The 25,796-nt window shown below is 43.5% G+C and overlaps 1 protein-coding gene across 2 annotated transcripts in view; it reads left to right on the plus strand.

The window, feature by feature from the left end:
- Positions 1-25,796, plus strand: part of SAMD4A (sterile alpha motif domain containing 4A) — a gene marked incomplete at both ends in the record, with an annotated part of 249,891 nt that overhangs the window by 143,020 nt on the left and 81,075 nt on the right. For both annotated transcript variants that reach the window (XM_080708237.1, XM_080708238.1), the window contains one exon: positions 11,788-12,309. In XM_080708237.1, the coding sequence (XP_080564363.1) occupies positions 11,788-12,309 (522 nt within the window). The remainder of the gene's footprint in view (positions 1-11,787; positions 12,310-25,796) is intronic.

Genomic DNA, 25,796 nt, shown 5'->3' on the forward strand with positions numbered 1-25,796 from the left:
ATATATTTTGGGAATAAATATATGCTATTTGTTGGTGACAGTATTTACATAATTACACAATGCATCACAGGCTCTTGTATTCACACTTATACTTTGGGTTCCCAGCTCTCATACTAGGAAATTTGTCTATAGGTTGTTGGGCAATGTCATTTATTCTAGAAAGTGACTTAGTCCAGAATCCTAAGGCAGACCTGGTGATACAGAATGGCACCCTGGTGTCAGAGGTGGAACTTGTTCACTTTGACCCTTCCCAGACTTCCTGAGATTCATAACCTATTGTGGGAAGTAGTTGTTGTTCAGTTCATTCCACTGGACCAAGAAAGAGCCATTCTTTGGTGATTTAACCTGTGTAGGTAACCCTGCCTGAAATATCCTGGGAGACTGGGTGTTTTGGCCTTACAGTTCATTATTGACACATAATAGTGCAGTTGGAGCCGGGCGTGGTGATGCACGCTTGTCATCCCAGTACTTGAAAGGGTGAGACAGGGGAATCGCAGGTTCATGGCCAGCCTCAGCAACTTGTGAGGCCTTCTGTAACTTAATGAGACCCTGTTTCAAAGTAAAGAATAAAAAAATCGGGCTAGGAGTAGATCTCAGAGGTCGAATGCCCTTGGGTTCTATTACTGGTATCACACACACACACACACACACACACACATACACGCTCACACACACACACACACACAAATAGTGCAGTTGGGGTATCTATATCATGGTGTGCTGACCATGGGGGCTGAGGTATCTCATTTCTAGTGCTTCTCATGGAACAAGGACTAAATTTAAGCATGGTGCTAACAAGAATGGTTTTCTCCTTGGCAGGCCAGCATGAGAGTTGCACATTTATTATTTTAAGAGATTACTGGACCATCACTTTGTGGTATGTGGGATTTTGGCAGCGGTGGTCTGGAAGTAGAAGGGTGAAGATTAGCAGATGGGAAAACTTTCTGCCTTTAAAACATTTGCAGTCTCTCCTCTGAGAGGTTTTTGGTGTCAAAAACTAGCCAAATGTGGCTTACGAGGCAGTAGCTTATATTCGTTGAATAGGTAACAGTTTTTCCATTTAATTTATATGAGTCTTAGGAGACCCACTCCCATGAGCTTTTATTAAAACATAATCACAATTAGCCGGGTATGGTGGTACATGCCTGTAATCCCAGTGCCTGGGAGGCTGAGACAGGAGATTTGCAATTTAAAGGCCAGCCTCAGTGACTTAGCGAGGCCCTCAACGATGTAGTGAGAAAACATTTCAAAATAAAAAATAAAACCAGGCAGGGAGTGTGGCTCAGAGGTAGAATGCCCCTGAGTTCAATCCCCAGTACCATACATACACAAAAAAGAACTATAATCACTTATTTTCCCTACCGAAATTTGTACATACAGCCTCAACACAACCCTGTTGGTATTGGCTTTCTTTCATTCTTCAACAGATGTTTGCAAAAAAGTTGTATTAAATACTTTTAATTCTGCTGCCTCAGCCTGTCAAGTCTTTTTTTTTTCTAATGAAGATTACTTTAATTGGTGTCAGTTACAATCTGGGGAAGCACCCATTATGCTTTTGTTTTCTAGCAAAATTTACCATCTTAAACAGAATATTTAAAAGGAGGATGTAGGAAAGACTCAGAAAAGTAAGCTAATCACTTTATTTTCTGTTCCATGTCCTTGTCTTTATTTGATGTAAAAGCTCAAAGTAATCAGAATACTGCAGCATCAAATGAGAAAGAGGTGGCCAGACAGTTATTGGATTATGGTAACTACTATTATTTGTAGATCATCTAGTCTATCAGTCTTTATGTAAAAAAAAAAAATTCTAGGAAGCACTTAACTGGGTACTGGGGTGGTACTGGGGTGGAACCCAGAGGCTTTCTACCTCCAGGCTATACTCCCAGACCTATTTTATACTTTATTTGGAAACAGGGTCTCACTAAGTTGCTGAGAGCCTCACTAAGTAGCTGAGGCTGGCTTCGAACCCGCGTGATCCTCCTGTCTCAGCCTCCCAAGCGCGGGGATTACAAGCGTGCGCCACCACGCCCGGCTGAAGCACTTAACATTTTGAAGAAATCCGAAAGTCTGTCACATACTCTCAGTGCCAAGGTTCTGAGACAGGCATGTGTCTGACATGGTGAAGGAAGCCAGGATGCACTCAGATAAAAGGGACAGTAGTAGGGGGGGGCTGGATCATAGAAGAACTCATGGGCCACCATAAAGACCTCGGCTTTTACTCAAATGAGTTGGTGTGTTAGGCCATTTTCTACAGCTATAAGAAAATACCGGAGGCTAGATTCTTTAAAAAGAAGAGATTTATTTAGCTCACAGTTTGAGAAAAGTCTAAGATTGTTGGTCCCATCATCTGAGCCTTTGGTGAATGGCATCACAATGGTGGGAGCCTGTGTAGAAAAGATCGTGTGGTGAGACAAAAAGCCAGAGAGTCTCGGGGCCCGGCTGGCTCTGTATAACAACACACTCTAAAGGGAACATGCACGGATCCCTACTGAGGGCAGGGCACCCAGAACCTAATGAGCCTCTTCAAGGTGCCTCACCGCCACCCCGCCACCCTGGGAACCAGTCTCCCAGCACACACATTTCTTGGAAACACATTCATATCATATCCAAACCACAGCATACGGAAAGCCTTTGGAACACTCAGGGAGAGACATGACCTACCTCTAGTGTTCAAAGGTCATTCTTTTTCAATTATTTTTGGGGCTGATAAGAGAGGTCTGGTGGGCGGGGGGGATGTGGGCAGATTCTGGATATATTTTGAAGATGCAGCCAACAGGATTTGTGGAGAGATGAAATGTGGGATATGAGAGAAAAGCATCAAGGATACTCTGAGGTTTTGACCTGACGAAGCCTTTTCTGAGACGGGGAGAAGAGCCAAGCAGATGTGGTGAGTGAGCAGGCCTTGGAGATGTGGACTTTGAGATGCTTTGACAAAATGGATATGTCGATGTGGAGCTCAGGGTGGGGACCTGGGCTGGAGGGAAATGCAGGAGTCGCCCACATACTCATAGCAGGTGCCGGGGAAGCTGGCCTGGCTCTGTGCTGTGCTGTCTGGGACTTGGAATGGTAAATGAGTCATTGTAGGTGTCCATTGGGGCTGGAGCTGTACCTGGTTCTTGTCCTTTGAGCATGGTCAGGTGCCCATGAATGACTAGCACCTGATGGCCTTCCTACTCTTAGAGAAGGCTACAGTGCATATTCCAAGTTATGGAGCCCACTACATAGACCCCTTTTCTTTTTGGGTGCTGGGATTTGAACTCAGGACCTTATGCATACTAAGGCAAACACTCGACCACTGAGCTACATCTCCAGCCCTTAAGTGATTTTTGTAAACTAAGTAACATGAAGCTCCTTGTATTAAAGGCTGAAGGTTATAGTCATGATATTGATTAGTTGCCACATGGCTGCTAAGCTGGCTCTGGCTGTTAGCAGGAGGCTGGAGGAGTTCTCTGATCATGCGTCTCTCCCTGCGATGCCCGCACATCTCCACAGTTGGTGTGGTCAGTTTCCCTGGAGTAAATAAGCCAAGAAAACAAGGTAGAAGCTGCAATGCCTTTTATGACCTAATATGAGAACACCTCCGCCGTGCTCTATGGTCGCATCAGCCTATTGTGATCGCTTCAGTGTGGGAGGAAGGGTTCCCATCGTGAGCACCAGGAAGGGAGAATAAAGGGGGGGCATCTTGGAAGCCGGCAATGGCTTTCCCTTTTAAAAGTTAAGTACAGGGTTTATAATACTTTTAATCTTTTGTATCTGTTCAAAGCACCACTTATGGCTACACAAGCTCAGTAACTCCAAGTTGTCTGGGTCCTCCCCCGAACCGATCTAATCCTCATCACTTATGGGGCTCCACCAAATTATGGTGAGTCATTTCTCAGCTCCAGAGAGTGCCTCGGGAGACAGAAGGCAAGTGTGGTGCCAGCACAAGAATCCCACCACGTGCTCTACGGCACTGGCCAGTTTTCTCCCTGATATTTTGGGTGCCCTGTGTCGGCTCACATGCTGGCTATGTGATGTTATCATCTAGTTTTGAGTTGTGCAGAGCTGCACTAAATTTAAAAGCCTCTGGTTCCTGATGTGTCTAGGATTGAGTGTGCAATGCTAATCCAGCCAAGGAGCATTTAACCACTGAAGACCCACTAGCCTTTTAGCACATTTATTTATCCGGTACTACTTCTCATGTATGTGTACTTAATTCTCAGCCATTTCTTGCATGAGCAAATTGCCTAAATGCACTTGTGAGAAACCCTTTTATGGTAAATGTTATTAAACTGAAAACAGGCATATAATAAAATAGCAATTTAAGGGTAATTTACTAACAACTGGAGCCCTTAAACACTGACATACCATTGTGTAGTAATAATACCAGACCTGGGGTTTAAACACGTTCTTTGTCACCCCAAGAATTATTGGGATGGTTTCCTGATCTTCATAGTCTTTAATTATAGCTCTTTTAATTTTACTTTTACTATTTCTGTGCCACTGGTTTACAAATGATAAATCATTACGTTTGCCCACGTTACACATCTAGCAAACTCTTTCATCTCTGCTCCTTACGCAGAGAAATAATAGAGGAAATAGAGAATGTAATAGAGATGAGTTGGCCTCACCAGACTTCACAGTTTCTGGGGTTTAGTTTTCCTGAATATGGTGATTTGGGGTGGGTAATGATACTGTATCTCAGAAGTGATCAATTATTTTAATATTATAAGGATTCCTGGGGGGGAGTGTTGAATCCAAATCTCAGCCAAGATTCTCTGCTTTCTGGAAGGTGCTGCAGATCAGTAAAGAAGGCAGTAAAGGGCAGGTGGCGGGGCCTAGGCAGCGCATCTTAAGGCCCTGCATGTGGGATCTGGCTTCTGTTTGAAGGTAAAAAGGCGCATACATGTCCATGCCCTGGGGATGCTCATCCTGACAAATTGACTAACCCGAAGGCAGGGAGGTAGACCCTGACACGTGGCTTGCTAATTTGCCACGAGGAGCCATCATCAGAGAGACCAGACATACTCAAAGTCTGTATAATCAGCACACTTTCTCCCTGGAGGCAGGCCTCCACAGGAAGCCAAATCATAATCAGAAGCCATTTATTAGTTGGCCCTGAAAAATCACCACCACTGTCTCTGGAAATAACCTCATTTCTATGACCTGCTCATCCTCTCCCTGAAAGCGCTGGGCAGCTAACTCACAGTCCAAAGGCTATTGGTGGGTGGACAGTCGGGACAAGGGAGGCTCGGAGAGATGATGCTTAGTGGCAACAGGACAGCTTCCTGGGCCTGTCTCAGAATAAAAATGACTGCCATAAGGACTGGCCACCTCAAGGCCAAATGGCTATGACTTCTCTTTCCTAGAGGGGCACTTGGAGAGTGTATTATCTTTGGGCACAACAAGTTGCACAAAACTTAGCAACTTAAAACAATAAAACATGTAATTATATGCAGTTTCTGTAGATCAGGAATATGTGCAGTTCTGGCTCAGATTCCTTCAAAAATGATATCCAGGAGCCAGGCATGTAATCCCAGTACTTAGGAGACTGAGACAGAAGAATCGCAGGTTCGAGGCCAGCCTCAGCAACTTAGTGAGAACCTCCTCAACTCAATGGTACCCTGTTTCAAAATAAAAAATAGACCCGGGCGTGGTGGCACACGCTTGTAATCCCCGCGCTTGGGAGGTGGAGACAGGAGGATCACATAGGTTCAAAGCCAGCCGTACTGGCTTAAGAGACCCTGTTAAAAAAAATATATATATATATATATATATATACACATACACACACATATATCATATCTATATCTGTATGTATATATATATGTATATATATATATATATATATATATATATATATATATATATATATGTCAGGTCTGGGAGTGTAGCCCGGAGGTGGTAGGGCTTCCAGGGACCCCAGTACTACCACCACTAATAATAATAATAATAATAATAATAATATAAATAAAATAAAAATAGAATAGGGCTGGAGGGGCATCTCAGAGTTAGCATGCTCCTGTATTCACTCCCTAGTAACACACACGTACGCGCACACACACACACACACACACACACACACATCTGGGGCTACAGTTACCAGAAGGCGTAACTGGGCAGGAGATCCACCTCCTTGCACACACCCCTTCCCCGCCACGTAGCAGGTCAGTGCTGCTGGCAGGAGGCTCAGTTGCTCATCGGCCGCCTTCCCCTCCAGGTGGTTTGAGTGACCCGTCACCATGGTGCTCATCTCCAGAGTGAGCAATGTGAGAACAATGCAAAATCCGTACTGTCTCTTATAGCCTGACCTGGGAGGTAGCACGCTGCTATTGCTACTGGAGTGTACTCACAGAATCCAACTGCAGTAAAAAGGAATGGAATTAGCCAGGCGTGGTGGCACACACTTAGAATCCCAGTACTTGGGAGGCTGAGACAGGAAGATCACAGGTTCAAGGCTAGCCTCGGCAATTTAACAAGATCCTCAATAACTTAGTGAAACCCTATTTCAAAATAAAGATGGCTGGGTTATAGCTCAGGGTTGACTGGCCTTGGGTTCAATCACCAGCACCAAGTAAGAAAAAGAAGGAAAGGGAGGAGGGGGAGGAGGAAGAAGAGGAGATTGGATCTACCTTTCAGAAATGGGGAGTACCCAAGAAATTGTGAGCATGTTTGTTTTTTATTTATTTTCCTATTTATTTATGGCACTAGGATTTGAACTCAGAGGTATTCTACCTCTGAACTGTACCCCCAAGCCCTATTTTATTTTATTTTGAAAGAAAGTCTCACTAAATTACCATGTGCTGGCCTCAAACCGAAAATCCTCTTGTTTCAGTCTCCCAAGTAATGGAATACAGGCCTTTGCTGTGATTATAGTTTAAAACCACAAAAAGTATCATCTACATCATCTCTGTAACACTTTTTTTTCTGTTACTTTGGCTGTCTAAATCCTCTGCTGATCCATGGACCCCATTAACATATTTATTATTTTAACTATTATGTATGTGGACATATTATAGATATTATGATATAAAGACATAATTATGGGCTATGAATATCTTTAGCTTCTGGCCACGTGGTCTAGCATTGATAGCCATTACAGATCTCCATGCTAATGTGCCTACCTCCTTTCTGCCTCCTCATTAGCCAGGGGACCTGGGCCAAGCAACTTGCCTGTCCCTGCTCCTGATCCTCGTCTATAAAATAAGGCTGGTTATAGGAGCTGCCTCACAAGCTCCTTGAGAGGATTAAGTCAGTAATTAAATGCACAAGCTTAGAAAAGTGACTTGTAGAAAGCCCCCAGTAGCTGTCAGCGGTGGCAGCTGAGCAGGAGCAGAAGTAGTTGGATCCAGTGACTGTGGTTAGGGCTTAGAAGGCACCACGCCCCCGGGGGTAATAAACAAAAGCCCTGGTTGTCTCCCTGGCCACACCAAAGCCCATCCAACCAAGCCCTGTCCTCGGACACAGCCAGCCGGCTCCACCCTGGAAGGGATGGGAGTGTGTGTGTCAGCAGTCTCATTTTCCTTCCTCTTTTCTGTTTTGTTCCTCCTCTGAATCCCAGGTTAATCATGGGTTGAGAGCAGTTACGTGGAGATAACATGTTTAGTTTGTACTCTGAGTCCTATTTGTTTTGTTTTTGTTCCTGATTTTTTTTTTAAGCTGACCTTTTACAAAAGGGTAGAATATCCAAAGCCAGGGAGTTCCTCAGCCTTCTGCATTTTTATCAAAGGTCATTCTCAAATTGAATTTTGGAATGTATGTATTCACGACTGTGCCCTGGCTATCTCTGATCAGCGTTGGCCTCTGACACAGTTTTATCTGCTTCCTGGCCCCTTTTCTTGTCTCCAGTGCCTCTTTAGACCCTTGGGCTTACCAGACAGATTTTATCTTTGTCCTAAGAATATTCATCATTTAAAACAGGCCTGATGTTTTCTTACAGTGTATGGATGAGGAGGAAATAATTGGAGTTTTCTTCCTCTCCCAGAGCTGCTTTAAAAGGGAGGCTATACCTAGTGGAATGCACGAGGGCTGTCTTGTGTCTGGTGTCAATTAGCTAAATATAGAGCCAGGGAGCTGGGAGGGACCTCCTGAAGTCATCGCGCCTCCTGCTGCCTTCCCCATCTGAATGTCTCTGCCCGGCCGGTTCAGGAGCCACACACGGCTTCTGAGCACTGCTGTGTGAGTCCAAATTGAGGTGTGCTGTCAGTAGGGAAATCCACCCTGGATTTCAAAGACTCAATATAAGACAAAATACGGTAAATGTGTATTTATTCATTTCATATCGATTACATGCTGCAATGAGAATGTTTCAATATATTGGGTTAAATCAAATATATCATTAAAATTAATTCTGTCTCAATCCTCTGCTCTTCTTTAACGTGGTTACTGGAGAGTTCAAGATCCCGTATGTGGCTCACAGTATCTTACTACTGAAGTGTGCCGCTCTTGATCACCTGGCTCTACTCTTCAGACCCCCAGGAGGGAGATTCTGGAACCTTCCTTGGCAACTCCCTTCTGGGTCTTTATTGCTCTGGTAGTTCATCTCTTCTCCATACACTATCTTAACCTCCTCAGCTTCAGTTTGGTGATTTCTACTTCAAATGGTTGGCTTCTCAGCCTCTGCCTGCGAAATCCCCACTTGAAGAGATTCAAGCATCTGTTGATATTGTTATAAGCTCGATAACCCCAACTCCAGGTCCTCTTACCTTTTTACTTTCAGCCTCTTTTCAACTTGTTAGTAGCGTGTGTGTGTGTGTGTGTGTGTGTGTGTGTGTGTGTGTGTTGCTGGGGATTGAACCCAGGGGCAGTATAACACTCAGCTACACCCCAGCCCTGGTTTTTTTTTTTTTTTTTAAAACAGGGTATCACTAAGTTGCTGAGTGTCTTACTAAATTGCTAAGACTAGCCTCAAACCTTTGATCCTTCTGTCTCAGCCTCCCAAGTACTAGGATTACAGGCATACACTATTATGCCTGGTTACCTATTAGTTATTTTTAATGACTTTCTGGATCATTTCTGGTTTCTCTAAATTATGTGTATGTGTGTGGAACTGGAGATTGAACCCAGAGTTGTTCTATGCTTAAGCTACATCCCAAGCCCTGTTTTACTTTTTATCTTGAAACAGGGTCTCACTAAGTTGCTAAGGCCAAGTTACTGAGGCTGGCCTTGAACCTGTAATCCTCCTGTCTCATCCTCGCAAGCACTTGGATTATAAATGTATGCCACCATACCTAACTTCTAAATTATTTTTAAATTTGGCATCTAAATCTCCTGCACCACTCTTAACATGAGTTTGACTAATGCAGAAAAAGTAGAAGAAATTATTTCCACCATCAAGTACTTGAGTGACCCTTTGGATACTTCATCTTGTTTAATCCCAGAGCACAAGGAGCATGAGGTGCTATTCATAGCACTCTCCACTGATGAGGCAGTTAAAGCCCAGAGAGCCCAAGTGCCTTCCTAACATTTTTCCACAAAGTGGCAGTTCCAGGAACTGCGCCCAGGTTTACCTGACTCTAAAGCCCATGCTCCTTTTGATACCATGCCTTCCTTTCTGTCATTATAGCAAAATACATGAGGTACGTCAACTTCAAAAGAAGAAAGGTTTCTTTGGGCTCCTGGTTTGGGAGGTTGCAGCCCATGATTCGTTGGCCCTCTTGCTTTAGGGCCTGTGTCGAGGTAGCACACTATGGCCAGAGTAGGTGGTACGGTGTGAAAAGAGAGGGAGGTTAAGCCTGGGGTCACACTGCCCTTTCCAGGACACACCCCCAGTGACCAGAAAAATCTCCCACCAAGCCCCACCTCTTAGAGGTTCCTCCATATCCCAGTAGCACCAAACTGGGGACTAAGCCTTTAACACATGGGCCTTTGGGGAACACTTAAGACCCAAACTAAGCCAGGCATGGGGCTCACAGTTGGAATAGGAAGATGGCAGGTTTGAGGTCAGCCTCTGCAACTTAGCAATACCCTGTTTCAAAAACTATTTTAAGACTCAAGTCATCATGTTTGAGATATATGACCATAGTAGAATTTTAGTGAACTGGTGACTTTGGGGAAAAAAAAAATCTAAAAAGAACCAAACCAGCCAGGTGCAGTGGCATACTCTTGTAATCTCAGTACTTGGGAGGCGGAGACAGCAGGATTGCAGGTTTTCAGCCATCCTCAGCTACTTAGGCCCTCCACAACTTAGTGAGACCCTGTTTCCGAGTAATGAAGAATAAAAAATAGGGCTGGGATGTAGCTTGGAGGTAGCTCTGGGTTCAATTCCTAGTACTGCCAAATAATAATAATAATGATAATAATAATAATAATAATAATAATAATACAAACTATGGCACTGATATTTTTTGTTGGAAGCATTCTTTCCTAGGGTCTGAAGAGGCCTTGCAGTACAGGATGATATATTTGTATCTTATGGTTTTGGGAACCCCACCAATCCTGCAGATACTGTATGAAAGCCAGCAGGATTTCCCAGCCCTGTGCATAACTGTCAACCTCCAAAACAATCCACTTCTCAAAAGCCCATCAAGGCAAAATGCATTGTGCTTTGAGTGGGAGGGGACACAAGGAGGGATCCTGTGTGTTAGAAACAGAACTTCACATGGAAGAGCCTTGAGGACGTGATGCTTAGTGAAACAAGGCAGTGGAAGAACTAACACTAAAAGATCCCACTTGTCCAAGGTGCCTAGAGTACTCAGGTTCATGAAGACAAAAAGAGAATGGTGAGCTGGGCATGATGGTACACTGCTGTAATCCTAGTACTTGGGAAGCTGGAACAGGAGGATCGCAGGTTCAAAGCCAGCCTCGGTAACTTAGTGAGGCCCTTGGCAGCTTAGTGAGATCCTGTATCAAAATTAAAAGATAAAATAAGGCTGGGGATGAAGCTCAGAGGTAAAGTGCTCTGGGGTCTCTGTCACACACACACACACACACACACACACACACACACACACACACTAGAATGGTGGTTTGCCAGGGACTGGGGAAAATGAAGAATGGGAGTCATTATTTAATTGGGGACAGAGTTTCCGTTTGGGAAGATGGAAAACTCCAGAGATGGATACATCTCATTGTAGATGCACTTCATGACACTGAACAACACACTTAAAATGGTGAATGCTGTGTGTATTTTGCCACAGTAAAAAAAACAAACAAACAGATCTTTACTACGTAGCACATGCGCTCCAAGGTCCCACAGAAACCCACTGTTGGATCCATTACTCATCTGACTTTGAGTCCACAGTCATTTTTCTGAGACAGCTTCTTCTCTGAAAGCTATAAGCCTCACTGCAATGAGATGAGGAGTCCTTCTATTCCTGACACATTTCTCTATGTAGGATGTTTTACTAATTTCACGCAAGCCCCTTTGCCAGATTTAAATCACTTTTCAACTGATTTCTGGGGTGGAGAGGCAACCTCAGCTCAAGAACTCTAGTACAAGGACCCTCCACTGCACTGGCTTTTCTGATTTTCTTATTCTTGGCCACTTGTCTATCTGGGGGTGGACCTAGACTTTCCTAAAAGGAAAAACAGGGCTATCAACCTTTTTGGCTTGAACTAAAGTAGTGAATGAGAATCTGATTGAGTGCCTAAATATCTAAGAATTTTTTTATCTGTGTTCCACTGAAATCCCTGGCCCCTAAAAATCTGAGATCAATTAACCTGCCTGAGGCACAGGCTGTTTTGAGAAAATTCAGCCAGGGCACAGAGATGGAAACTCTAATCCACAGACAGTCTCTAAACCTAGAGTGTGGTGTTTAGTCATTGTGGGTATATTTACTCATTTGTCCTGTATATTTTTCTTTTCAGGAATTATTAACCAATGGCAACAAGAATCCAAGGATAAAGTGATTTCCCTCCTGTTAACTCACCTGCCTTTGCTGAAGCCAGGAAACCTCGACGCGAAAGTAGAGTATATGAAACTGCTGCCCAAGATCCTGGCGCACTCTATTGAACACAACCAGCACATTGAGGAGAGCAGGCAGCTGCTGTCCTATGCTTTGATCCATCCGGCTACTTCGTTGGAAGACCGCAGCGCCCTGGCCATGTGGCTGAATCACTTGGAGGACCGCACGTCATCGACCAGCTTCGGCAGCCAGAACCGAGGCCGGTCGGACTCAGTGGATTACGGGCAGACGCACTACTATCACCAAAGACAGAACTCCGACGACAAGCTTAATGGGTGGCAGAACTCTCGGGACTCTGGGATTTGCATCAGCGCCTCCAACTGGCAGGACAAAAGCCTGGGGTGTGAGAACGGCCACGTGCCCCTCTACTCCTCCTCGTCCGTCCCCACCACCATCAACACAATCGGAACCAGCACAAGTACAAGTAAGTCCCCCAGGAGCCCTTTCATGCTGGTGTCTGGTTTGGTGACTTGCTCTGTGTGGCATGTCCTGCTGATAACATCTGCTCTGAGCACCCCTAACCCTGGGAGAGAAGGGCTGATGGAAACTGGTGGTGGGAAAGTGGTCTTTGGGCTCCGTATTTATTGCTCTTTGACTATGGAAAGATGAAAAATGCAAGGCAGGTAAAAGTGGTAGATAGTCCAAATTTGGGTTACAGATGGACTAAAAATAAGAAAGGAGAGAGAGAAAAAAAATGAATAAATGGTGGAAGAAGGAAACATCCTTTTATACATAAACAGAAATGCCTTTCGCTCTGGGGTTTGAGGATTTGCTGAGACACCGGTTACTGTGATTCTCTAAACCTGATTCTAACCATGGTTAGCCAGCCTGTGGGCCTTGTGCGTTTTCCTTACATTTTATTTTTTTACTTTAACCCTGGTATGTCCCCTCCCCTTGCGTTTCCTGGTTTAATCCCCAGTTGTTGGGGGTCAGTGCTGCACCCATCAGGGGGAGCAGGTTTGCTAACTGAGTTTGCTGCTCTGTGCTGTGGCCTGGTATGAATGCTGTGGGCTTCCTCTCGCTCAGTCTAACCTCTTAGGAGAAGTGGGTCAGACTGCTTTGTGGGAGGGGAGAACAGAGTATAGTCCCTCTGTTCTTTTTGACCACTAAAGCAAAGTGCTGTGCCTACAGCAGGACACTGTGGCTCCCCACTTAGACCCAGCAAAGTGTCCAGCCCGCCATTTGTGCCCGTATAAAGAGCACTGAGGGAAACAGCCATCATCAAACAGTATTCCTTGGTGCACGTGTCTGTGAGTATGATATCACTGCCAAGATAACTTTCTTGGGAAAGAGATTTTGCAATAAGAACTGATGTACCCAGCAACCTGCCAAAAAAAAAACAAAAAAAAAAACAATCAAAAGATCTGAGAAGATTAAGAAATTTACAGTGATTGTTCTTGACCTCTGTCCCCTTCCCTGGTATCTTTTGGCTACTGGGTTCCTTGAAATGGCTTTCTCAAATATGTAAGAATGCTGAGTTATAACTACATTAATTAAAGTAGTATCTTAGTAGAATAATCAAGGTAACACTCAAAATAACTGCACTGATATTGCTACCACATGAGATTTTTAAAATCCTTTTTCTATTTATATATTTAGATATAACTTATATTTTTATATTTAAATATAACTTGAATAATTGGGGAACTGGTTGATTATCGCATCCCTAGCTTATTATGTAAGAGCTTCTTATGGCAGTCAGCATCTTTCGCCAGTGGTAACCGAGGCTATTACAGCAGGTACACGCAGATGAATGATGGGATCTCTTGGCCTAAGTTTTTCCCGGCCAGCAAAGTGATCCAGTTATTGCTTCAGAACTCTTTGATAGCTACAAGAGATGCAAGTTCTGAGCACCTTGCCCTCTTAAAACCTGCTCTTTTATATTTTTAGGGGCTGAGTCTTATTTCACTTGAAATTAGTCTTGGGTTATCACACGTTTCCATCTACTGATATGCTCAGGGCTGAATCTTGACAAGTCTAGCACAAATAAGATGGTTACTGGCTGTAGTCAGCAGGCACTTCTTACTCTGGCTACCCAGCCCAGTGGAGGGGAAGAGAGTTCACAGATAGCTGTCATGGCCTTCTTGACCTTGGAACCCCTGGGTATTTTGAGTTGCAAAGGACTTGGAGGTTTAACCAGATGATAGATATATATCATGTCTCTTGAAGATGAAAAAGGTTGGAGCCCTTTTTAAGAGCATCAGTGGAGAAGATGAAAGAGCTCAGATCTCCCCTCCGGAAAGTTGCATTCAAGCACTTAGACCATATCAACTTTGAATTTCAGTATCTCTTGAACAAAATATTAACATCATTGCTTTCCTCCTCTGCGTGGTTTATGGTAGTTTAGTTTTGCTCATCCAAACTGCAAACCTTCCGGTCAGCCATTCACTTATACCTGTATCAAATGCACATCACATACTGAGAGCACGGAGAGGCGGCCTGACTACGCAGAAAGAACAAGGACTTTGGTATCAACGCCTTCCCAGGTCCAAGTGCCAGACCTACAGTTTGCTAACTGAGAACTTGGCCAACTTATTTCACCTCTCTGAACAAGATCTCTACTTGTACAATGGTAACATTCATGATACCCACCTTCAAGGGTTATGGTAAAGTAAATAAGATTATGTAAATGTCCAGCCTAGGCCAGAGCAACAAAGGTAAGCACACTGTAGGTATTTGCTAGATAAATAAATAAAAGACACTGGGGAAGATAATGAGGAGCAAAGTACTAATACTGCTGTCCAGAGCCTGTGCCCTTTCAATTCTGATGGTCACTGGCCCGGGCCAGAGTGTGATGCTTTTCAGTCATACTGGGGTAATGCTAATAAACCCATTGTTAACTGAAATAGCATGGGTAATATCATGAGTAAAAGAATTCATTTAACACACCTGACCTTTTGAACATCATGGATTAGCGTAGCCTGGCCTTCCTTAACTGTGTTTAGAATCATTATATTAGCCTATAGTTGGGCAAAGTCATCTAACACAAAGCCTATTTAAAGTGTTGAGTATCTTATGTAATTTGTCAAATACTATATTAAAAGTATACTATAAGAATATACCAAGAATACTATACTATACCAGAAAGGTTATTTGAGTATGCTTTCATAACATCATAAATAAAAATCAATAAATCTAACCGTTGTAAGCCGGGGCCATCTGTGATCTAGGGCGTCTAGTGGAATTTTTGGCGATTCCACCGCAGTAAACAACTTTCTCTACTGCACCAAAGAGCAATGTTTCTTACCTCCCTCAGACTGGAAACAGGTATCTGTGCAAAATAACTTGATGGCAAGAACTGAAATCAATCAGTGCCATGCATTTTCAAATGATCAGCCATATTAGTGAGAGTTGATGTAGAAAGCCACCCCATACAGTTTTATTTTCGTTTTTACATTGGTTTATTCTCATGATACTTTCTTCCTTTGGTTATTGTACTTTTGTCAAAGACCTTTAGTGGCTTCTTCCGTAATATAGATTCCAAATTATCCAGCTGCCCCAAACACATACTATCTACCTACTGTGTGCCTGGCACTGTTTGGGTCCCTGGAAAGCATAAGATAGCTTAAGACATGGTTTTTACTTTGGGAGAAACTGTAATATAATTGGAGAAGATAATATGGATCAGTCTCACACTTAAAAGTTAAATAATAATCAGGCTTGGTCGTACATCCCTATAATCCCAGTAGTTGGAGGGCTGAGACAGGAGAATCACAGGTTCAAGGTCATCCTCATCAACTTAGTGAGACCCTGTTTCAAAATAAAAATTTTTTAAAATGACTAAGATGTAACTCAGAGGTAGAATGCCCCTGGGTTCGATTCCAAAAATAAAAAAAAGTTAAATATTGCTGGGTGTGTGTGACACATGCCTATAATCCCAGTACTTGGGAGGCTGAGACAAGAGGATCTCAGGTTTAGACCAGTCTCAGCAACTTAGCCAGACTCTCAGCAACTTAGTGATATCCTGTTTCAAAGCAAAAAATGTAAAAAGATAAGGGTATAGCTTAGAGGTAGGAAGCCTCTGGGTTCAATCCTCACTACCACACACACACACACACACACTCTTTTTGACTGACTTACTATCCACAGAAATTTCCCATAACAATTCATGAGAACTATAAAAGCATAGTAAAACAAAATAATACTCTAAAAGCTGCCGTGAGACATGTAGGATTTAGTGTCAGTTGGATTCGCGGGGTGGGGGGGGGTGGGTGTCCTGTCTTAGTCCGTTTTGTGCTTCTATAATGGAATACCATGAACTGGATAGTTTATAAACAATGAAAGCTTATTTGGCCCATGGTTCTAATGTCATAAATTAGTAATATTAATTGTGAGGCAGAGCCCTGCTGACCTGATCACCACTTAAAGGTGCTGCCACTCAACCCTGTTGCATGGGTGGGGCGAGGGGGGGGGTAAGTTTCCAGCACATGAACTGCAGGAAACACGTTCAAACCCGAGCAGGGTCACCGCGACAAGTGCTGCAAATGTGTGCAGTGGAGGATCCTCGTCATCTGCAGGGTCAGGAAAACTTTGCAGAGGACGTGAGAAGTAACAAGTCAGGGTAAAAAGAGGGAGGAGCACTGTGGCAGGGGCATCCCAGGCAGGAAGATGGATCGTGCTCAAAGGGCTGGGGGTTGTAGCGTGCAGGCAGGGCTGGAAGAGCAAAGAGAAGAGAGAGGCTCGTGAAGGAAGGCGGTGAGAGTAGACTGGAGGAGGAGGGCAGTGGAGGGCCCCCAAAGGCTGAGTGTGCTCACCACGCGCGTGAGAGCACTGGGGATGGGTCGTCTGTGGGCAGAGCAGATGGGGAGCAAGCGATGAGTATAGAGTCAGCACATTTCAAAACCCCAATGGCGAAGTAATAAAAGTATCGTTAAAAAGGGAGCAGGTACGGAGTCAAAGGAATGGATATAGAAATTATCAGAATTAGGTGGAATTATCAGAATTAGGGTTCAGTGTTTACTTGACATACATTAGTGATTCACTTGTTTATTTGCTTAGAAAAATGTTTCTTGAGAATGTTCTATAGGCCTCACCTGCTTTTGAAGTACTTGGGACACATAAAGTTGCCATCCCTGTGGAGCTGGCAATCTAGCATATATAAGTTATAGTATATAAGTAAATTATATGGTTCATTGGAGGTTGATAAGTAATAAATAAGAAAAAGAGCTTGGGGTAGTGGCATGAGCTGGTAATCCCAGTACTTGGGAGACTGAGACCAGGGGATAGCAGATTTGAGGTCAGCCTTGGAAAATTAGCAAGATTATGTCTCAAATTAAAAGGGCTGGGGTATAGCTCAGAGGCAGAATGCCCTTGGGCAATCCCCAGTACCAAGAAAAAAAATGAGGGAAGGAAAAAATAAAAGAAGAAAAAGAGCAGAATAAGGAGGAGCAGGCCTAGGTGGGGGGAGGTTGTGGTGTGAGCGAGGTGGTCAGGACAGACCTCACTGAGAGGGCAATGTGTGAGCCAAGACTTGCTGGAGTTGCAGGAGTTAGCCAAGTGCCTGGGGAAATGAGTATTCCAGGCAGAGAAAAGATTAGAGCAAAGATCCCAAGACAAAAGAATGCCCAGCATATTTACAGAAAAGCAAGCAAGCTGATGTCTGAAGCGGGGTGTGTGAAGTGACGCAGGAGAAGGTGGAGAGGTCACTGGGCAGGACAGTTGTGCTGGGTATCATAGGCCATTTCAAGGACTTTGACTTTTGCTCTCAGTCAACCAGGAAGCTATTGGAAGGCTTTCAGCAGATGAGTGATGTGACCTGACTCACATTTTAAAGAGATCTCTTTGACTGCTGTGCTATGAATAGATTGTACCAGGGCAAAGAGAAACAGGAAGACCAGTAAAGAGGCTGATGCAGTCATGCAGGCAAGAGACCAGAATGACTGAAACCAGTATGATCACTATAGTGAAGAGAAACAGCCAGTGTCTACATATATTTTAAAAGTAGAGCTGAGTGTGGTAGCACACACCTCTAATCCCAGTACTTGGGAGGTGGAGACAGGAGGATGGCAGGTTCAAGGCCAACCTTAGCAACTTAGTGAGACTTAGAAACCTAATGAGACCCTGTTTCAAAACAAAAAAATCAAAGGGCTAAAGTATAGCTCAGAGGTAGGATAGCCCTGGGTTCAATCCCTATTACAAAAAATAAATAAATAAGGAAGAAAGGAAGAAAGGAAGAGGGAAGAAAATAAAGTGAAGCTACGAGTAGTTCCTGCAGAAAACATAAGGGGTATGAAGGAGAGGACTCAAGAATGGCTCTGGGTTTTGCCTGAGCAGAAGGATGGCTAGTGTTGATATCAGAGACAGAGCAGGTCTGCATTTATCAAGTAGGGTTGGTTTTAGGTCAGATCAGGAGCTCAGTGTCACATATGGTGGATTTGACATGTCTGATAGAGAATCAGAGGTGTTAAATAGACAGCTGACATATGGGCAGTGTCATTTGGGAGAGAGGACTGATCTGAGATAGATGCTGGGGCAGGGGAGATTACCAGCACATTGGTGGGATTGAAAGCTGTGGGACTAAATGATATATCCAAGACAGAGGTATAGATAAAGACGACAACCACGGACTCTGAGCCTGACACTTCAACCTGAAGGCTAAAGAAAGGGAAGCAAAAGAAACTAGAAAGAAGCTTTGAGGCAAATAAAAAAAATCTTTCAAAGAACAAAAAATGAAGAACTGCCGGGCGTGGTGGATAACGCTTGTAATACCCGTGCTTGGGAGGCGGAGACAGGAGGATCACACAGGTCCGAAGCCAGCCGCGCTGGCTTAAGGACCCTGTTTCCAAAAATAAAATAGGTCTGGGAGTGTAGCCCGGAGGTAGAAGGGCTTCCAGAAACCCCAGTACCACCAAAAAAAAAAAAAAAAAGATGAACTGAATATAATGTTATTGATAAATCTGATAGGATGAGGACCAAGAATTGGCCATTGGATTTATGAAGAAGATTCAGTAGAGATACCTTGAGGGCACTTAGCATGCAATAAGCACTTAAGCGATGAAGAAAGTTAATGAGTCCAGAGACATTAGAGGCAGCGTGGGATGATGAGCTAGGAACAAACTTGATTTGGGATGCATGTTGACTTTGAAAGATGTAACATTGATGGACTGGGGATGTAGCACAGTGGTAGAGTGCTTGCTTGGCATGCACAAGGCCCTGGGTTCAATCCCCAGTACCACACACACAAAAAAAAAAGATATAACATTGAGATGGAGAAAAATGGGACCTTTACAAGAGATTAAGAATTGGTCATGGAGCTACACAGAGTTTTTGGAAGAGATTAGTATGAGGCTATAAGTAAGGGTCAAAAACTAAGTCCTACTCTAGTTTCATCTGTTCCAAGGCAAGGGTATCTTCTATTGATTGCAGATGCTAAAGCAAGTGAGATCTCAAGGGCCTTTGAGCTAGGTCTTTCCTTCCCCGGGAGAAGGAGAGTGGGTTGGGATTTGTTGAGTAACCTCCCTCCTTCTTTTGGTAAGGCTACTCAGCCCCATGACTGAAGGCAAGAACCTGCAGGTTCTTCATTGTGAGTCTGTGGAACCAGAAAGGACCAAGGTATTGCTGTCACAAACCTCATGCAAGGCTTGGACAAACCTGACTCAGCATCTTTAGGTTTGCTTCCTGTCTAACATCAGCTAGAGAAAAAGTAAGTCGTTCAGAGACAGCATTTCCTGGCTTTCTTAAGTGCTTACAAAATTCCCTCATGTGCAGGTCAGTGCCACCTCACTTGCTCCAGACCACCTATTTGACCCATTCCTACACTATGCTGGTAAACTTGGACCTGGAAGAAAACAGATGGAATGAACTTGGTTCTATTCAAATAATTGCAGAACCCAATTCTTCTTTGCATTCTTTACATTTGGACTTTAACCCACGCTGACCTTTGCTCGCCTGATTTGACGCAGGAACTCGGAAACTGGGTCCTTAAATGATTCCAAAATGCTCCGTTTGATCTTCCTACTTGTACATGCCTGCAGTAGAACCTGAACATTATTTTATTCATGTTAATTCATTTTTATGATAAAGATAATGCATTTTATCCAGGTGTGGTGGTACATGCCTGTGATCCCAGGACTTGGGAGACTGAGACAGGAGATCTCAGGTTCAAGGATAGTTTCAGCAAGTAGCAAGACTTCCAGGAATCTAGCAAGATTTTGTTTCAAAAACAAAAAGGGCCAGGGGGTGTAGCTCAGAAGTAGAATGCTCCTGGGTCCAGTGCCCAGAAACACACACACACACACACACACACACACACACACACACACACACACAAAGATAATCCATTTTAAAATCTCTGATAGCTGGGCGTAGTGGCACACGCTTTTAATCCCTGAGCTTGGGAGGCGGAGACAGGAGGATCGCGCAGGTTCGAAGCCAGCCGTGTGCGCTGGCTTAGGAGACCCTGTTTCCAAATAAAAAATATAAAAAATAGGTCTGGGAGTGTAGCCTGGAGGTAGAAGAGTTTCCAGGAACCCCAGTACACCAAAAAAGAAAAACAGAAATCTCTGATAACATAGACCATAGATAGGTAATGTTAGCATTCACAAACATGGTGTTTACTACAGAGTATTAGACCCCTTTAAGTAATTGTTAATTTATTTAATTCTCTTAATCCCATGATGTGGGCATTATTCTCATGTTCATTTATCAGATAAGAAACCAAGTATCAAAAGGTTATGGAACTTGACCAATGTCACAGACTGACTAAGGGGTTTAGCTGGAATTTGAACCCAGGCAATCAAGCCCCAGACAGAATCTGGCTCTTAATTTGAGGTTACATGTCTCTCTCTTCTAATCCTTTGTGGAGATGGACTCAATGAATAGCTTGTCGATTCTTGTTTCTCTCAGCCCTGTGTGGTCTCCACAGCACACAGCAGTCAGACTTGCCTTGGCATTCTGTGGCAGGGTCTTTGGTCAGGGTTCATCTCCCTGACCATGAACTCCTTGGGGACAGGGGGTTGTGTATCTTTATCCCTGTTTCCCAGCACCCAGAACACTGCGTGGCCCAAAAAGTCACAGAAATTTTGGAGATGGCAGATCCCTGGCATGCAGTCAACCGCTGCTCCCCCGTGGCAAAGCAACTTTGTTAGATAATAGATGTATCTTGCTAAGCCCAGATGTGGCTTCTGGATCTCCCTCAATGCCCCCCACCTAGGCAGCCACTGTAATTCAATAAGAGATGGCATGTGAGCTGAAGCCTGTCTGCCCAACCTGCCATAAATGTTTGCTGAACAGTAGGGACTTAATAAATTCCTGGGCTTACAAGGCAGATGTTCACAGAAATAATGAATTTCCAAAGTCAATGAGAAAAAAACATGTCCCTAGGAATTCACTAAATATTTAGCAATATAATTCACTAAATATCTTCACTAAATATTGTTTAGCCTTCTGTCATAATAATTTTTGTTTCTTTATTGGTACATAGTTTTATAGAATAGTGGGTTTCACTGTGGCATGTTCGCACATACGATATAAACATAATCTGATCAGTTTCATTCCCAATACCTCCCCTAACCTTTCCTCTTTCCTCTCCTAATCTCCTTCCTTTGCCCTAATAGGCATTGACATTTATTTTTACTCTTGATCTTTTTGTGACTTATTTTACCAAATTGTTTTTAATATCAATAGACTTTTTTGTGTATGTGTGGTATTGGGGATTGATTCCAGGGGCATTCTATGTCTGAACTATACCTCAGCCCTAATTTTTTTTCTTAAAGAGGGTCTTGCTAAATTGCTGAGGCTAGCCTCAAACCTGAAATATGCCTGTCTCAGCCTCCCAAGTGCTGGGCTTACAGGTATGTCCCATTAACTAACTGGCTCCCAATAGACTTTTTAAAATACTGTGATCTTGATAAAGGAGGTATAGGTAGTTATGTGAATTTACACATGTAATTAAATGCTATAGAGTTATACACAAATTCATACCAAAAAGTAATAGTGCATGTAAAACCTGCCAAGATCTGAGTAAGTCCCACAGTCTAGTTAGTTATATTATGTTGACGTTAATTTCTTGATTTTGACAACTCATTATAGTTATATATCGCCCAGGGGGAGGAGGCAATGCCGGGTAATGGGTACATGAAAACTTCTTATAAACCTATAATTATTTCAAAATTAAAAGTTTAAAATAAAAACTTGCTTAGGGTATCCAGTATGTGGATTTTTTAATGTGCTTGGATGTATGGGGTAGTGGTGATTCTTGTTACTGCCCTTTCTGGGTGGTGAGGGAGATGTCTGCAAGGCCCCATGGAGCCAACATCTGAAACAAAACCATTTCAGCAGGGCAGGTGAGGGCCACAAGCCAATCTCAAGTAAAGTGACTCTTTTGGGAGCCTCTGATTTCCACCTAGAAAAACTCCTGCATTTTCGCAGGCAGCCTGGGCCAGCTCTTTCAGGGATACCTGGTTTGTTCATGAAGTCCTGTCTTCTCCCTCTTCCCTGTGCATTTTCTTACAAGGCCTCTAGCCACTTCGAATTCAATCCAGTTTTGCAAGAAAGCATCAGAACACAGGTATTCAAGAGAAGGTGAGAAGCTGGGGTGGTGGTGTACACATGTAATCCCAGTACTTGGGAGACTAAGACAGGAGGATCCCAAGTTCGAGGCCAGTCTCAGCAACTTAGCAAGAATCTGTTTCAAAATAAAAAATAAAATAGGATGTGTGGGTGGGGGAGTGGGGGGTAGAATGCTCAGTGGTAGAATGCCCCTGGTTTCAATCCCTAGTACCAAAAAAAAGAAAAAGAAAAAAGAAAAAAAAAAGAGAGGTGAGAAATTGAGCAGCCTTAGTCAGTCCAGTTGAGAAAAGAGGCCTTTGAAAGTGACCTTTAGAGACTGAAAAGATACATAAAGGCCGGAGATCCGGGTCCTGCCCTGCAGGCTGCAGGTCATCCTCAGCCTGATTCCCGGAACCACTGGGGGAGTTGGGAATTCCTTGTCAATTTTTGTGTAATTATTTTGTCTTTCACTAACAGATTTTCTTTCTTGGTAGAAAATTTCTTCCTCCCCCAAAGTTAGCCAACCTGGCATATAACTGAAAAATTCTACGTCTTCCTCAACCCCTCCTTTGCTCTTCAAAGAGGTAACCAATGAAGTCGTCGGTGTGCTTCCTCTGAGAAGCATTTACAACAGCTGGCATGATATATTTTTAGCGTTAGCTTCCTTCCCCTTCTGGGGACACTTTTTTTAGTATGGCATTGGCCTTCCTAATACATGCCACATTGTAAAGATGGCTCCAGGGTGTCACAGCGGACCCAGCATTGCCACAGCCAAGTCCTCCACAAGCCCAGAGGTTTTACAGAATTCTGTTTTTCCTCACAATGCCTAGTGTTTGTTTTCTAGGGCTTGGTTAAGAACAATCAGAAAAACACCATGGTAAGCAAGAAGCCTGCTAGTTCACTGTGTGACAGAGGTCCCACTGCTGAGGAAAAATTCAAAGACCTCCCTGGCCATGTATACCTTGAGTCATGAGGCTGCACCATCCGCTCCCCATCTGGAAAGATATTTTTTTCTTAGACTTTAATGACAGCGAGGGTTATTAAACACTAGATGAGCTACAAAGGCAGACAGTTGTGTTCTCATTCTCTACCATACTTTAAAAATAGGATGGATTCTGTCTGGCAGAAATGGCTTAAGTTGGACCAGCCTGGTAGAGGGGAGGAGGGAGGAAGGGGGATGAGCAAGATGACATCTTTAAAATTCATTTTCAGCCCTATAGTCGTATGATTTCTATTATTTCACAAGATTGAGAGTCATAGTCTAACACCAGCTGCTCCGCAAACAAATGGAAAACTTTTAAATTTGCATTTGCTTATTTTTGTCTCTTCTGAGTTTTAAGATTTCCAGGGGCAAACTCAGGTTACACTGAAAAAGGCTGTCTCATGAGTGTAGCCTGTACATCTCTTGAATAGCTTTATTATCAAGCAGATTAAACCCTGCAATTTTAGGTGAAGGTAAGTGTTAGTGATAGCAATTATTTTCTTCCTCTTAAACACTCAATGTTTTCTACCTCTTATATAGTCATTCCTATCATCCTCTCTTCTTTACCCAGCCCTCAGCATTCTATTAGATTAAACATAGTATCAGAGCATCTGAGTAACAAGTCAATTAAGAGAAGGGGTGCCATGGCAAAGACCTATAACCCCAGCTATTTAGGAGGCCGTGGCAGGAGGATCATGAGTTGAGTCCAGACTAAGCAGCATAGTGATACATTATTTCAAAAGGAAAAAAAAAGGTAGGGGAGGGGAGAAATAGGGTTCCAAAATCTAGTAAATGCTACAGGGGTTTTTGTGTGTTGGAACAATAAACTCCCAGTACACTCTGGGGTAGTCATTCCTTGCCCAAAATCTGGGCCATTTCATAGACAAATTCCATGGTAATTTGTCTAGCTAGCATCAGAGTGGCGCCAAGCAAGAGCCCAAGATTTGAGAGTTTTGTTTCACAAATAAACCTTGCTGAGATATATTCTTTCAGAAAAGCCCAGCAAAACCAATATGGACCTAAAAGATTTATAATGGATTATATGTTTTGATCTTCTGCTTTGCTCAGTAACACGACTGCATTAGTCAGTGAGTGGTTCATTATCATAACAAAATATATGAGACAGGCTAACTTTATAAAGAAAAGAGGTCTGTGTGGCTCACCATTGTGGAGGTTCGAGGGCTTAGCACCTGCACCGGCTCAGTTCTGGGGTGGGCCTTCTCAACTGCGTCATGGCATGGTGGGTGGCGATGGCGGGGCTGGGTATAGGAGCAGGAGATCACATCACCAGATGGAAAGCCAGAGACACCTAGTGGGACCAGGCTCTGACTTCTAATAAGCTTCTTGTGGGAACTACCAAGGGTCACATGAAAACTGCCCTAATTCGTTCCCAGAGCCAGCACCCTCAACTGATCTAAAGACCTAATAGACCCCGCCTTTTAAAGGTCCAGTACTATCTCCCACTGCCACAGTGGGGACTGAGCTTCCAACACATGAGCAAACCACATCCAAACCATAGCAGTGTTGGTATACAACGGGAATTATAAGGCTACAGTGGCATTTTAGATTTTCAAGTTCAGGCTACAAACAAACAGTGAAGCACTCTTAATCATCGAGATCAAGAACCATGGCTTTAGAGTCAGACAACTTGGTTTTGAAGTCCCGCTCCACCAACAACTAGGTGTGGAGCCGTGGAGAAGTTACTTGACCTCTACACCTGCCTTCCTCAGCTATAAAGTAGGAGTAAATTTCGGCAGAAGACCTCTTAGTTGACTTCATCAAGATGGGTAGTTGATGCGTTCATTGTGATAGCTCTTTAAAGCAGGAAATCATAAGGAATAAGGCCTGAAGCACATTATCTTAAACATAAACACAGATGCCCATTTGTCACCTTTTTGTATGGTATAATGGCCCTGTCTGTGACGATAGCCCCTGGCAGGCTGTTCTTTATCTTTCTGCATAAATCATACCCTTAACGCTTTATGGTCTCTGACTTCTTCCAAATAGAGTGGGAATTTGAAGACCTTTGCCAAAGGGCAATCACCACCCAGATCCTTTCTAGACTCTAGTTTTTCTTCTTAAAATTCAGCCTATTCTTTGCGGGTACTAAATTCGACATATTTTAAGCAAAAACATTTAACATTTCTAAAGCATAACAAAGTCTCAGTGTAATTAACATTTTTATAACTCACATGTCATCATTTATATAATCCTTTTTGGGAATTACACATTAACAATAAGTACAACTGGCATAAGTGGGTTTGGGAAACACCTGAACAGACTCTGGGTCCCACTGCAGGTCAGCTGGTGGCTGCAGAAAGGCACACGTGAGTTACAGACATGGAAGAGTGGGCGAGCCGTGAGCATCAGTGAGCAGTTTAAAGGGAAGAGTGGAGAGCACTGGTTAAGTGTAGATGAGCTAAGGCCACTTCTTGGGATAG

Source organism: Muscardinus avellanarius (genome assembly GCF_963383645.1).
Source record: "Muscardinus avellanarius genome assembly, chromosome: 12".
NCBI classification, from domain to species: Eukaryota; Metazoa; Chordata; class Mammalia; order Rodentia; family Gliridae; genus Muscardinus; species Muscardinus avellanarius.